This window comes from Branchiostoma lanceolatum, chromosome 6 (assembly GCF_035083965.1).
Source record: "Branchiostoma lanceolatum isolate klBraLanc5 chromosome 6, klBraLanc5.hap2, whole genome shotgun sequence".
Taxonomy (NCBI): Eukaryota; Metazoa; Chordata; class Leptocardii; order Amphioxiformes; family Branchiostomatidae; genus Branchiostoma; species Branchiostoma lanceolatum.
The window spans coordinates 11,380,701-11,395,873 of record NC_089727.1 but is presented as its reverse complement, the minus strand read 5'-3'; the positions used below and the strand labels follow the sequence as shown (position 1 = coordinate 11,395,873).

The window sequence follows — 15,173 nt, the reverse complement described above, 5'->3', positions numbered from 1 at the left end:
TTATCCCTCCTTTGTCTTTTTCTTCTGTGCAGTTGTTGTAACTTCACACGCTTCTTTATAGAAACGTCCTTTAATAAACCAATGATATGGAATATAATTCATATGATCTGGCATTATCCCTTTCTAACAACTCTTCAAATTTCTGTTCAACCATTCTTTCCAACATGAGAGGTTAGAGATATGTGCAGTGAGATTGAATGGTACACGTTGCCCGAGCAGCTTACTGTGACCCACCACGAGGGATGCACCAATCCTGGGATTTGGCTATTTTTAGCTCCTTGCCATAGAAACAGGCCCAGGAAACATACACGGGGAATATGCCTCAATGGGCATGAGCAGCATCTGATTGCGAAGGTCGCAGGAAAACGTGTTCAATCCATTCGGGGTGACCTTTCAATAGGACAGGTGTACTTGTGTTGGCAGTGAAGGCCATTCTGCGTTTTGCACTTGCAGGTTGTGTCTGTGCCATCTGGACAGTTATGCCAATGGCATTTGTGTTGGACATTTTCGAATATGATTATTCCTAGTCCTAGACTCCAAGGTTTCTATTACCACAGTCAGTAGGATTCAGTCTGATGATGCTACCTAATTTAATCATGTATTCCGAACATTTATCCCTCGTAAACTATGATTTCCCTATTCTATCCATATCTTTTTGAAAATACTTCAGAGAGTTGGTAAAAAAATTGGTTGGGAACTAGAGCATGTGAAACAGGTCCAACAGAGTTAACAATTTACGTAAACCTTTCCAGTGCCAAAAATGAGCTTAACATAATGTTTTTGTTAAGCCCCTGACAAGCATATATATATATATATATATATATAAACTTTTTTCTAGTCCCTTGGGATGATATCTGATGTAACGTTAGCCACCTGTCCATATTATGGCCCAACTCAGCTGTGCAAAACCTTCAAAATAGTAACATTTGACTCATTTTGAGCAGTCTTCAGTCCTCCAAGATACCCAGGATTACACATGTATTGCCCTGCACCTGCTCTCTGCCATCCTGGCTATTTTTCAGTAGGGAATCTGTAGCCCAGAGGCATTAGTCTGCATAAACAGTAGTCCATGGTGCCCACTTACCAACCCCAGGATAGATCCTGGCTCAAATGAAAAGCGAAAATAGGAACGCTGCCAATATAAGTATTGAGAAAGAGTTAACTATCAAACATACTGGTAGTGAAATTGTAAACCAACCTTAACCTGAGCTGACAGTAAAATGGAGTTCACATATCCATCACGTTTTGTTGTTCAAAGAAAATATCTGAAATATGTTCTATAACTCTGAGGTATTTGAAAATAGATTCAAGACTAGTATTTAAATAGTATACATATAATATATATGCTCTATTTATTTTAAACATGATGCATAGACTGGCATGCCTCAATCAATGTGTATACTTCTAGTTAGATGAATGAATAACTACATTTAAACTAAATGATGATTCTACTATAGTTTACAATAGCCAGAGTCTATAGTATACAATAAAGCTAACTACATATTTGGTATGGCCAGGTCAAAATGTGGAGTGTTTCTTTGAGGTGATAAATCTTACAAACTTTGCCTCTGAATTGACAGGTTTAGCATATGTACATGTATTCTGCAGTTTGTGTGTCCAATTGTATGTTGCTGTGCTTGATAGGTAATGTGCTGATCACACATAGGGTGTAGTTCTAACTGTCCGTGAAACTGGGAGGGTTAGAGGTCCACGTTACATCTATGTGGGAAGGCCTACATGTAAGTAGAGGTTAGATTCAGAGGTTATACATATTATGGTCAGGTTGTGGGTTTATTCTCCACAGAAGGATGTGCGTCAACATGTTATGAAACGTGATACGGACAAATGTGGCCGTGGGCCAGTGCTGACCAACCTGGGACATTCTGGGAAGGACTTGTTTTCTGTGCGGACCCTACCGCTAGGCAATCTTTTCCGGTTTCCTGGTTGTATTGCATCTGAGTAATTGGATTTGATGGATTCAGACTTCAGCGAAACTGGTGAGGATGTAGCAGAAGTAGAGGCTATTGATGATGTCCCAGAACTACGTGTACAGTTTGCACTAGATGACTTTGAAGAAGAGACGGATCATACTGCCGCCATGGTACAGGAACATTCTGATACGGAGGAGGTAAGGACTGTACACGGACCAGCCTTTATCATTATGTCACTGCTGCTGAACTGATAGAATGCTTTTCTTATCACTTTTCGCTGCACAACTGTGTACATGTCAGTAGACATGATATCTATAGCTCTTGAAGGTAGAATGAAATGAATGACCAAAGACTGTTGCGGTCTTGCTGTGAACAGGCATTGACAGTAGTGACAAGTAAAAATGTGACAGGGAGACCAAGTCAATAGTGTCAATTGAATAGGCCCTTGTTACGTTGTTCGTGGTTTTGCCATAATTCACTTAGATTTTACAGATAAAGTAGAATGTGTAAGAAAGGAGAAAGGTATATAATACTCTACGCAGGGCTGTCATTTTCAGCATTATTTATTGTAGCTTGTTGATTGTGTTGGACGAGGGCAAGGCCATGAAGTGTGCACATGTCGGGATGATGTCATCCTTGCTTGTCCCCCTGAGGTGGGGCAGGTGTAGGGCTGACAGCAGGGAGCCTATTGTGTAACCTGCCTCAGAAGGTTAGGCTACTGTGTACGTGACACAGGACATGTCTGTGTGGGACAGGTTTCTAAGTACTGTAGTACTACTGTGTACTGATGAGGGTTGGGTTAGAAACCTTACTTACTACACTTGCTAGGAGAACTTGTTTGTGTACCATATTTACAATGTGCAAATCCAAGACGCCAGGCCTAGAAGCCGGGCAGCAGGTTTGTCGAATTGCTTTTAATTTTCTGAACTTAATTTTGTTTCGCTCTGATATAACTCCTTCATGGTACGGTTGGTTTGATAAGAAAGCTGAAAAAGAAATCTGAAAAATTACGAACTTTGACATATTTTCTAGACATCGTTATTATCTATCCAAGACTGACGGAGAAGCTAGCAAATTGATGTATCTTTTATGGTGATAACCCTGCCAGGCTATGGGACCTTTATCTTTTTTTACTGTGCCAACTAAAATGTAGGGCAATCACTGTCAAATTACTTTGTGATTCATTTATGCCACAGTCATGAATTCTTTAAAATCCACAGATGTTCATATAAATCAATTTAGTATTAATGCAAGCTTGAAAAGTTGAAATAGGCTGACATGCATAGAACCAATATGTTCACGTGCTAGAAGAGTGATCACTAAATGACTAAGCGTTACATCACATAAATGACTTTTGGGGTCTAGTAGGGTAGCAGAGTTCATTCAAAGTATTCATCCAAATAAGTCAAATGTGTTTGCACAGTGCTTGCTCAAGTTAGTCTTAATATGAGGAAGTATAGCAATTCACAATGTATGTACAGATGAAAATTAATATACATTTATTACGTTGAATGAATGGACTGGATAAAAATGCCATTAGCTTGTCTCAGAAAAAAGTGCACAGTTGCTAATAATAGTAATATAGAATGAGGATCTATTTGCGAACATGAACTAGACCACAGTCAATGAACAGCTGAAATGAAAACTGTTGGTAAAAGCTAAGTGTTGGTATAAATGAATCAATCAGAGTCATTTTGATCGTTTTGTTCACAGTTCACTGAAGTAGAAGATGATAAGTAGCTTTGTTTTTCGGCGAGAGCCATCGTCAGCATGAGGCAAGGCACGTAGGCAGATGCCACATGTGCTAAACTTGTACCGCGGAAGACCTCAAACATCAGCAGTTCACTTTGTACAGGCCTGGAATTACCTAGATTTTCCTCTACAGTCCGAATGTGCTAGATGTGGCGTACAACATAGATATCTACAACTACTACAGAAGCTTGTCACTTCTCTGGAATGTTGTGTTTTGATCTGATTCTTCTGAGTTAGACCAGCAAAAACAACAGCTGTACCTTCTCTCTGCTGATTTATACTGAAACCAAACACACAGTTGTTGTAAAGACGAACCCTCCATAGGGTAAAAGCCAATTAAGTTTTTATTTAACGGACAGTTACCTTCACTTGCCACAACAACTTGATAAATAAAGGCTGTATGCAAGTGTGTACACCTGTTATTTTACAGAAGCTCCACTGTCATAATTAGCCCTTTTTCACTACACATCTCAGGGGTGTTTGAGTTAACCATGGTTAGTATGCATGTCAGGTTTGTCTACCAGACATATCTTCTGCCAATTAGCCAGCACCAGTGTCTACTCCCTGTGTGTCTTCTCCCACCCACAGAATAACAACTCCCATCTATTCCATGTCAATCATCCCTCCTGCGTCCCTGCTGGTGTTCTGTGCTGCAGGGTATTCTTCCTTATCACAGGATTTGTCTCTCATATTGTCTAATTCAGCTGCAGGGTAGTATCACTATCAATACAGTATTAGATAAAGCAAAATAAAAGTGTCACATTGTTTTTAAACCCAAATTATCATTTTGAAACAATTTATAATGTGTAAGTCACATTGATAACTACAGCATCTGATTCAAACACAGGTGCCTTAAAATACTAGTAGACACTGGTGTTTTTTGGGCTCCAAAGCCTGTAAATCAATTATAATTTATACCTTTTTGGCAAATAGATTCAATGAATGAATGAGTGATTGATTAGTTTATTGATTTATCATTAGTAAATTGGTTGATTGATTGATTGGTTGATTGACAAAATTAGACAAGTCCAAGTTGCCATTCTGTCAAAATGGGATCTATGGAATATTTTACAAACAAATTTATGATTATCTACTATGAAATTGTTCAGCAGTTTTGAAGATGAGATGACTTGTGTAGTACTTGTCAGTCCATCAGGTCAGGCGTACTGTACATCATCAGGCTGGATAAATATTTGATAAGCGGTGCATTCACTCTCAGTCAGGATCGATCTTGAATATCTAATGTTTGCTGTCCTTTGACGAACTAGGAAGGATCATAGCAAAGAGGCGGTATGAATGTGTTTGAAAGTTTTCCTGTCATCTCGTGTCAGTGACTGTGTCACAGCTCTCTTTCATGTCGTTTCATAACCCCTTCCAGGTCTGCGGGTTATGCGTATTGCAGTTAATGTGGTGTTGATTTGTTGATGGAAATCATTTTATTAGATTATGAGAATGTTACATTATATTACAGTATGATAGATTGCCAAGGTATACTGTAGTGAAATTTTATTATAATAATCTTAAATCTCAGATAGTTATCCATATATTTTAGAATTTTTGCAACTGGCAAAGTTGGATGGAACGAAGCTGATTTCTAGTTCAAATTCAACATTTGATATATTTTTTGTCACAATGTCTTATCTCTATATACATACTTTTCTTCTTTTGCTCTTGTGGTAGTTACTGTGAGGATATAGTCCAGTTGCAGAAATGCAGATTTTATGTAACTTCGGCTGTACTTGCAGAAGACTATAGTAGTAGGTTTCTCATCATTCATTCTTCCTTGCTTAGGTTCTAGAGGACTTTTAGTAAAAATTCTTTATCAGAATGAAGTTTTGCCAGGCATTATTTTAACAGGACATTTTTGTATGTCTTCCTTCAGGTCCCAGAGATCTTTGCTTCCATCCGTTTGTCAACCAAGGAGTACCTGAAGGACAATCCCCATGTGGACAGTCGCATGGAACACGACATGGACAACAAGACCTCCAAGTTCGAGGTCATATACTGCGGCAAGGTCGTGGTCTCTCACACCAAGGCCCCGCCCACCCTGATCGACGACACCATCGACAAATTCAAAATTCACGACGCCGAGAAATTCAAGCAGCAGAAGAAGTCGGTCGAGAATGACAAGAAAAAGAGACTTGGTTCCTCCTCGAGAGAGCCAGAGAAGACCTCGGCCAACAACAACTCCAAGGTACCGTGTACAGAGGAGGAGTGTAGATCGATTCAGGAGTCACCCCGACCAACCATCATCAGCTGTGACACACCGGATGCTGGGAACAGCGAGAGGAAGAGACATCGTAGCAACAGTGGAGGGAATGGACAGAATAGGACCATGTTATTTCAGGTGAATTGCACTTTTTTTTCTTACTCCAAACTTTTTGATGTTTGTGATTTTACACCAGTCCACCGTAATTAACTATAAACTTGCATATTTGTCATTTCATTCACTCTTGCAAATTTCATAAGCTAACATATATGTCATTTTGTTCTTGTAAATTTCATAGATTTCTACAAAGCTGACTCTTTTTTTTGTTCAAATTTCCACCCTAGATTGGAACCTTAGAAGTGAGTCTGATCAGTCTGGAGCGTAAGTCAGTCATCCTGGAGAAGAACTTCAAGGACATTTCCTTCGTATCTCAGGTAACTGTGAGGTGCAGCATTGTTACAGTGACAGTGGGCCTGTACATGTTCAAAATACATGTACAGCCACTTTACTAACATTTCCCAGCAAGTGTGACTTCTTTTAGCTCTAATTCCTGTCCTGCATTAAGGAGAAATGATATTGATAAAATTGATGCCTCTCCTTTTGTTATTCACATTAACACACAGATGACTTGACTCCTTCAGGAATATTCCAATGCTATCCTTCCTGTAACATAGCATGTTTTGGTGGTTGTTATATGATGCTCTCTTTAGGGTTTGTTGAACCCCATGTTTAAGTGGCCTATCCTGCACTTAGCTGGCCCGTTCCCTCTCGATAACCTCTCTGAGAGAGTTAGTAACTATTACTGTAGATCTGCCCCCAGTTGTGCTTCCCACGTCAGCCAGGAGGCACTGACGTCAGCGCTACCACTTTGATGTTCCCTTTATCTTCTGTAGCCCACCTGGTAATCAGTGCCCTGGACAGAACCAACACAATTATAAAACTACCCTCACGACGTCACACTAGAAAAGAACCCTGGAAGCATGATAGGGGCTGTGTAAAGAATATGCTTGATCCCTTTCCTGCCCTAAGGAAATACAGTATCCTATTCTCAATACTGTTTCGTCTCCTTTGGTTCATGTTTCCTGCGGAGTTTCCCTTTAGATTGAATTTTCTGCCCACCTTTACAACACAATTAGTCTCCCTGTGATCTTTCCCAAGTGGATAAGTCCTACGTTGTTGGCTTGACGTGGGCGATCATAGCATTTTAGCTTACGTCAGCAGCGCACACAAAAAGGAAGAAATATTCCTTCGTTCTTAGTCGAGCCCATAGTGCAGGCAAGATGCTGAACTCAGCTTTGTCACAGGTAGAACATGCATATGCTATTTGGCTTAGCTACTGTCTACTTAACCTCTATCCTGCTAACTTCTCTGTGAACCATCAGAAATCTTGGAGTTTGCAGCAGCATGTTAAAGGTTAAATATGCCTGCCTACTTCAGTGCTCAAGTGTCAGCAAATCGCTGCATTATCACATGTCTAACATGCGATAAGTAAGCCTGATGTTGTTAGATAGTGTGAGTTGTGCGATTTGATGATTTGTTCTGGCAGTGATATGATTATTCTATAAGATGTGAAGATTGTGCAGCTGGAGTTTGCTGAAGGAGATTAGTTTGGAAGGAGATATCATTCACGCTGGATTTTTGTACACCAGTTGCTTTAGGGTCTGACTGAGTAGATGCACAGATATAACGTTGGGTAACATAAATTCGGGATTTTTCCGATAATGGTTGACTGAAATCAATCTAGCAGAACAATAAACCATCCTTTTTTTCTATAATTCTGTCAGTATCATGTACTATCTTTTCACTAATCATATATATGGTAGATTTTGTCTGTAGTCGTGCTGACACCATAATATTTCAACTTGAAACTACCGTCCGCCGCACGCACAATAACTGTGCTGTCGGACAGGGGGGCACATTAATTCGGGAGAGAAGATTCGTCTTGAATATCTTACCGCTAATCACATTTTATACAGCAGCTATTCGTTCCATCCTTGGCTTGAGGAGAGTGCTATGGATATAGACGTGTCCAAGTAAAAAAAATACACGAAAAAACGGCCGTACCGCACACATCAGGCCAGTTCGGGAACAACCCGTGTGTTGAGTCGGTAGAACTTCACTCAAAGTCGGCCCATCGTCATCATCGGGCAACGTGTAACGTTACATTATTCATGGAAAGTTAGCTGGATGCCGTAGCATTGATAATACTACTATGTCCATGTGTTCCTTGTTGTGTTAGGAGCAAACTTTGAGGAAAATATCTTCCTCAGTCCACTATCACACGCAGCATTTAGACAAAAAAGTGTTCCTCACAAACCTTTGTCGTCTGCTTGACAACAGGATTCTGGTTAACAATATGGCGGCGGGAAAATACACGTGCCGTAGGTTGTAGCAACAGAGAGGAGTTTTGATGATTGATCACACTTAGAATCCAGTTGCAGGTTAGCAAAAGAGATTGTAATAAGTTGTCTTATAAATAATTGTGTTTAGCAGGCAGGAGATGTGACATTTGTCTTATAAACCAGCGAACAACCGTGCTGGGTGATTCTCCCACGAAGCCCCCAGACTCTGTCAATAAGGGACGGAGAGTTTTTGACGTCGCCAACTTCTAATGCATGGTTATCGAAGCTTTTCAGCCAGTGTTCTGAATAGGTTAGTCTATCTGCTTTGCATTGCTGGCGTTATAACTGATTTTGCATGTAGCACATATCCCTAAATACGCCGTTTTCGAAAAATCGTGAATTTAAGTACCCCGCGAATTTATGTTACCCAACGTTACATATAGATGCTCAATTTCCGGTGACCTTCTTCTATTTTGTATAGAAATTTTGACACAATAGCTGCTTGATTGATTGATGGATTGAGATATTGATATTTGCATCAGACTAACATTTTGTGTTTGTACTAATTGTACTTGTAGGGAATCAAGCAAGCGGAGCACTTTGGCTTCATCTGCCGGGAGTCGAGCAAGAGTAGCCGCCACATGTGCTATGTGTTCCGGTGCCAGGCAGAGTCTGTGGTGAGTAAGACGTGATTTAGTTAGGATAACCTGCCCTGTAAAGAAAGTTTCCCATCCTGCTTTAAAATTCAGAAATTGGGGCTGTGTCTGCCAGAGGGGTTCGAATCTTGTCAAAGGCAGAGGAACTGAGTAATTTTGGTCAAGAAAAACTCAAGGAGATATAATGATATGATGTTATGACAGGGGATGGGGTTGAAATGACCACAAATATTGTTCATGATAAGGTTTTTAAAATGGTACAAAAAAGTTAGTAAGAATGAGTGCAGATTGATAGAAAAAGATTTCTTAAGATGTTTTACCTGAAGAAAATGCATGGACCTTTCATGCTCCCATATGATGTTACCTGATCCATTATTTCGTTTTACATAAACACATGCTAATGTACTGTTATATGATAGAAGCAGGCCTTCCAAGAACTCCTCAGTTTCTCAGTGCATAGTTACAACACTCGTACTGTTATCAGCAGCAGTCCACACCATTAATGCTGCTCTGTGGTTGGATCAATATAAAATCATTAATAAAGAATCAGTGCTGCGATAAATTGAGCATGGGTAAGATCTGCTGATACAGTTATAGGACAAACTCTTGATGTATTCTAGCCTGGATACCATTTTTTTAAACTCAAATACTCTCCAGTAGCTGCTACACTGGCAGAAAGCTCTCAACAAAACAGACTAAGGCTGGAAAAGATGTCACTCTAATGTAGTAAACGATGTTTGTGATTTGTATAGGTTGATGAGGTGATGCAGTGTCTGAAGCAGGCCTTCAACGCTGCTGCAGAGAGCCAGCGGACCCACATCGTGTGTGAGACCTGCCCCATGCACCAGTACCACAAGCTGGCTCTGCAGATAGAAGGTCAGAAAACTCATTTTTACAAACAGTCTAATACTTAATATCTTATTATATACTTATATATCCTTTAAGATGTTCATTTAAGAAACATCAATTTCCAAGCCAGACTAGGCTAATGTGTCTTGCAGACATCATGCTATCCATGAAATCATCTGTTTCTTCTGCATTTTACAACTTTCCTCCCCTGCACTGTTACATAGCAAAGTCTGTGATAGATGATGGCTATTACATATGCGTCTGGTAGTCACGCAATGTGGCTTGTCACAATCTACGATCCTCAGAACTAATGACTGTAAACCAAATGTTATTTCAAAGTCAAGTTTGCCCCAGCTGCTGCCTCCTTTTTGCCTCATACAGGTTTATTGGTAGTGTACAAATTGAACAAAACCCCTCCAATTATGTGTCAACAGCAGTCACTTTGAATTTGGAAAGTCACAAAAAGTTTGGAATACTCTGTCAGTGAATTGAAATTAATGAAATTGTACTTTACTAAGAGAGATTATTTACATCTCCAACAGACAGAGCAGCACAAGCGTTCATACTCCTTCTCCAAGACAATTGTTGTTGATCTAGAATTCCCACATTAGATCAATATTAGACTTCTACTGTCAGGGAACATATCTGCATACAGATTACTCCCTCTAATCAGCATTTGATGCAGTCTGGTAGAGGAGACATTGAAGAATCTTCACAGAGATTTCACAGTATCCCTCATCCATCTTATCTACTTGTCTGTCAAAAAATCAATCCTAACTTAGGAAACAGGTACAGTTTTAACTTGGAAGACTTGCATTATTCCATCCACGTATGTGTGATCATTGATTACAGTGAGCCATATAAGGTGGTCTGGAGTATCGGTCTTCATCACGAAAAGATCATTTCCATCTTCAATGTCGCAGTTTGCACCTGGCCCCCCACTGCTACATAAAACGATTTTTACACCGTGGCCTAATTGGAAACTGTATATTTATTCCAATCATCGAACCGTTCGGCGACCTTTCGATGTATAATTCCAGACCGCCAGGGAAACTGGGAAAAGACCATGAGATTAAAGAATTGGGAATTGGGTCTGATCAGTGGCATTTCCATCACCTTTGATGTAGGACAGCTCCCAGGTTTGGCCAATAACTGCCAGCCTTCCCCAGGCCCAGGCTTAAGCTGATTGATGAGCCTGTGGTTTATCTGCTGAATACATCTATTTCAGTACTTTAACCTAAGCTTAAGTATCCATTTTCTTTAGTGGAAAAGCAACATTTGATGCCACAGAACAGTTTATGTGGTTGTTCAGGTGCAGGTATATTGTTTTCAATTTCGTACCAATGGCATGTTTAATGCCTTATTTAAGGGTATTTGGTTGTATAGTTGGATACTGGGAATAGTAGAATGTAACGTTACATTCATCACTATATCAGTATCAAGTAAATTTTTTCTTTTAGTTTTACACGTATGTTTTATTTGCCTATCATTGTCCTGGGTGACCAATACATGTTCAACATATAACAGAAATATTCTTAATCAGCATAAGACTGGCCTCTGCAAAGTAACTTGTAATGCAAAGAAGAGCTCAGTTGACCCTCTCAAACATCAAATATGTCCATATTGTTGATATTCCAGACCCATTTCTGATGAAAATGAAAGGCTTTCCAAAGACCTGGAGCTACAGACTACTACTTGTAACATGACGCTTGCAAGCTGAACTTCTTGGAGTATCTGTTTGGAATTTTGCATGGAGAAAGTCAAATAATGCATGATGTCAAGTATAACGTTACAGATTTTGTTGGTTACTTTTGACTGACAACTGTTTTTCCGTTCAGGCCTGTACCCTCCCCGAGCCAAGGAAGTGATCCAAGCCCATCTCCAGGATCTGGCAGACGCGGACCAGACTGAGATCACTGCCAGGATCAAGGTGGGATTATTCCTTAGGATTCAACAGACTGAGACAAAACTAGTTTATGGAATTTATATGGATTTAACTTTAGAGAAGAGGTTTTTCTCAGAAAAGAAGTGGTCAAGGTAGTAAATGACAGGAAAGAAAGAATGAAAGAAAAGTGATCTCAAACCAGATTAGCTCAATGAAGAACTAATCCTGCACTTGTTGTTATAGAGGAGACAGACACTTTATACAGCATTTACAGGTTCATTGTACCAGGAAAATTACCCTCAATCTTTTTGACAAGTACAAGGAACAGTGGACCCTTTTCAATGGAGTGCATGTCATGTGAGCGAAAACAGTTCGGATGCATGTTGGGTGAGTAGCAGCCCCAACCTCTTGGTCCAGAGGCAGGGTCGCTAACCACTGGACCTATATCAAGTTGTAGCTGACTTGTTTTGTCTCTTTCAACAGAGCGCCAACCCAACAGGTGAGCAGGATGAGAATGAGATCACCATGGCGATCCTGCGGAGCCTGTACGAGGGGCGTCAGAAGGTCCACACTCATATCAGTGACATCAACCAAGTAGGTCAACCTTTCAGCTAACTGTTTTTCATTTTTGTAGAATATTAACTAAGACCGTTCATTCTGATGGATGTATAGTCTAGTTCCGTTATTTTCAGTCCCTAAGGGTACTGGTAAACCAGCTGGATTTGATATTACATGTTTATATGGTTCATGTATCACTACTGCTCAGTTAGATGTTTGGAGAATAATGGTCAAACTGCTGTTCTGTTTGGTTGTTGATAGTAGGTCTCATCCAAGTGTTGTGTAAGGCAAATGCTACAGTACATTTTTAGTATGAATTATATAGTACAATGTCACAAAGTTACATAAGATAATACATTTGAAATCCCAGCCTCAGGACAAAGTTATTGATAGTTATCATTCCTGGCTACATCATTTGCCTGCCTGTGCATGATTGATCGCTTTGTGATTTGATCACATGGTGGTCGTTACTAGCAAACATCCAAAGTTATTTTCAACATACTAATTGATATGCAATGTTCAGTAATTTAATGTTTATGATAGATTCAGAGCTTATAAAATATTTGGCAGTGCTTTGTTTGAAGCAGGGATTTAGCTTTTAAAAAGTACCTAAATGTGTTAAGCATTGATGTCACTTCCTTCTCAAAACAGGATGTTCCATTGATTTTGTAGATTAGTGACATAATATTACTTTATGTCCTTCCCAAATGTTGCCTTAATCCCAGTAGATGTAGGCAGGTAGATAGACTCGGTTTTGAAGGGAGCTCCTCTTTCCCATGCAAGGGTGTCCTTCAAACCTTGTGATGACCTTTCCAGAAACAACTGTACTGTAATTTGCAATGATTATTGTGGGAGGAAGAAGCCTCGGGTTCTCATGGTGGCCTTGTGTAATATAATTTGAAAAAACAGGTTTGTCTCTTGTAGTAAAATGGTCAGGAGGGACTAAAGTTTACGGAGGGATGCCAAACAGTTGCTAAATTTTTTACCTCTTCTATCCACTAACACTTTGTTTTTGTTTTTTTAATCAAATGGTTAACAAAACCAAATTAATGTATTGATGTACACTTCTTCATTCAAACATATTGAATTTGAACCCAGGAAAATGTGGCAATGTGTTTTATCCCCTCCTGTAATACTGATGGTTTGGGCTATGTTTGAACACCCATTATTAAGCCAGTTTTCACCTGGTGGCTCAGAGCTGAACAGTTTCCACCATGTTGTATGATCTCCCTCATTGCTTTCTGCATGAATGTGAGTTTTTCTTTATTCATAGCTGACAAATCATTGAAATGAGATACAGGTACAAAACTAGTTTGAAGATGACTGATTTGAAGGATTGTTGTAGGCTGTGCAATGCAGATATTCAACTTGATTTGCAAGCCATAGCTGCCTGGTTTCTTTACTGCTTGTGTTTTGACAGACTTAACATTTTGCAGGTGACTTGATGTACTTAATTGGTACTGACACCCTGGCAAGTTAGGCTGGTAAATGTTGTAGAGATTTCGTGCAGAGTTGTTTGTGGATAGCAAGCTAGAATTCCTTTCTTTTCTCATCATTCTGTAGGTCTACATACATGACCAGATGTCTCTTTTTAAACCTTATTGTGCAATCAATGAAAGCATGGGTTGTGCCTTCTATGTAGCAAATACTAGTAAATAGTTTTAAGAGCATGCAAGCAGAAATATACCCAGTTGTTAGGATGTAAAATCATAAAAACACATGCACATGTTACAAGTCCTCTAGGCTTTTAGAAATGATGATAGAGAAACAGTAGATTTTGGGGTCCAGTATGTCTCATACTTACGACCTGATCTTTAAATTCAAAGCTTTCAGAGATTGTGGCCATTACTGGTAATTGGTTTGCTTAATTTAGGGGGTGTTTGCCTAGATCAAGAGGGAAGGAAGGTCTGGGGACAACATTTTAACTCCGAAAATAGGTTCTGTGTTTTTCTATCACTGGTCAACTAATATCTGAATTAAAAGACTGTTTTCTATCACAATTTCGGTGGATAAGACGTGAACATATGCATCAAACTGAGTCCTACTGTTATTGGCCGTTCATTTAGACGTAAAAGAACTGTGCAAAATGCCACAATGTACCTCTCATAAGATTATAAGTGCCGTTTCCAGGTGTTTAATTCTCTGTAGATTCCATATTGTAAAGGATTGTTCTCCATAGAAACCTCTGAGTCATCAGTTGGTATACTAATATGAACAAATGGAAGGAAACCTCACTTTGGAAACTTCTTGGTTGAGGAATAAATGCCATTTCTAGGTGTTTGCTTATCTAGAGATGGGTTTAATAGACTCGGTTTGAAGGTGGATCTAAAGCTCATAGTGGTTTTGGTATCCATAGAAACCTTGAGTCATCTGTACCAACATGAACAGATGTTAGGACTTCTTGTGGCGGTGTGTGCTGCTCATGCCTTATAAGGAAAGACATGGGAGTGTGGTGGACTCAACGCTTGTTTGAAAAGTTTTGTGATAGGTTGTTATTTTATGCCATCAATCTCTTAGTTAAGGTTTGCGTTGTGCATCAGACAAGAAGGGAAATATGTCTCCAGAAAAAAATGAAAACATCAGGCTTTGAAATGGTTTGAATTCTAAACCTTTTGAAATTCAGCATAAACAGTTACATCATTAACATGACACTCAAAGCTGAATAAAAAAGTGACAACACAAGCTGTTAACTGGGCAAGAAAATGCCTTCAAGTTGTTGAATGACCAACAATACATGTGGCTTTGGAAATGCTCAATGGAAATGCACCTGTTCTGACCTACTAAACAGGTAAAGAAAACCTTATGGTAATTCCAGCTATAGGTGAGAAAGTATTCATCGTTTGTAAACAGGTTCCATTCTTTTGTGTCATTCACACACAAAAGAAACAAAAGAGGCCAGCTTGTTCCTAAATGTCTGCCAACTGGGATTGGTTGTTGTTAAAAGCATGCTGGGAATTCAACCTGTTTGTTTTGTAAATTTGCATGTTCAAG

The 15,173-nt window shown here is 39.5% G+C and overlaps 1 protein-coding gene across 8 annotated transcripts in view; it reads left to right on the top strand.

Moving 5' to 3' along the window:
• Nucleotides 1-15,173, top strand: part of LOC136436584 (TBC1 domain family member 4-like) — a 41,181-nt gene that overhangs the window by 10,469 nt on the left and 15,539 nt on the right. For 6 of the 8 annotated variants that reach the window (XM_066430662.1, XM_066430664.1, XM_066430661.1 and 3 more), the window contains 6 exons: nt 5,566-6,030; nt 6,237-6,326; nt 8,813-8,911; nt 9,643-9,766; nt 11,578-11,669; nt 12,108-12,218. In XM_066430662.1, coding sequence (XP_066286759.1) covers nt 5,566-6,030; nt 6,237-6,326; nt 8,813-8,911; nt 9,643-9,766; nt 11,578-11,669; nt 12,108-12,218 — 981 coding nt within the window. Of the gene's footprint in view, nt 1-1,720; nt 2,129-2,772; nt 2,830-5,565; nt 6,031-6,236; nt 6,327-8,812; nt 8,912-9,642; nt 9,767-11,577; nt 11,670-12,107; nt 12,219-15,173 lie in introns of those variants that run through there. The other 2 variants (XM_066430665.1, XM_066430666.1) reach the window with 2 other exon arrangements.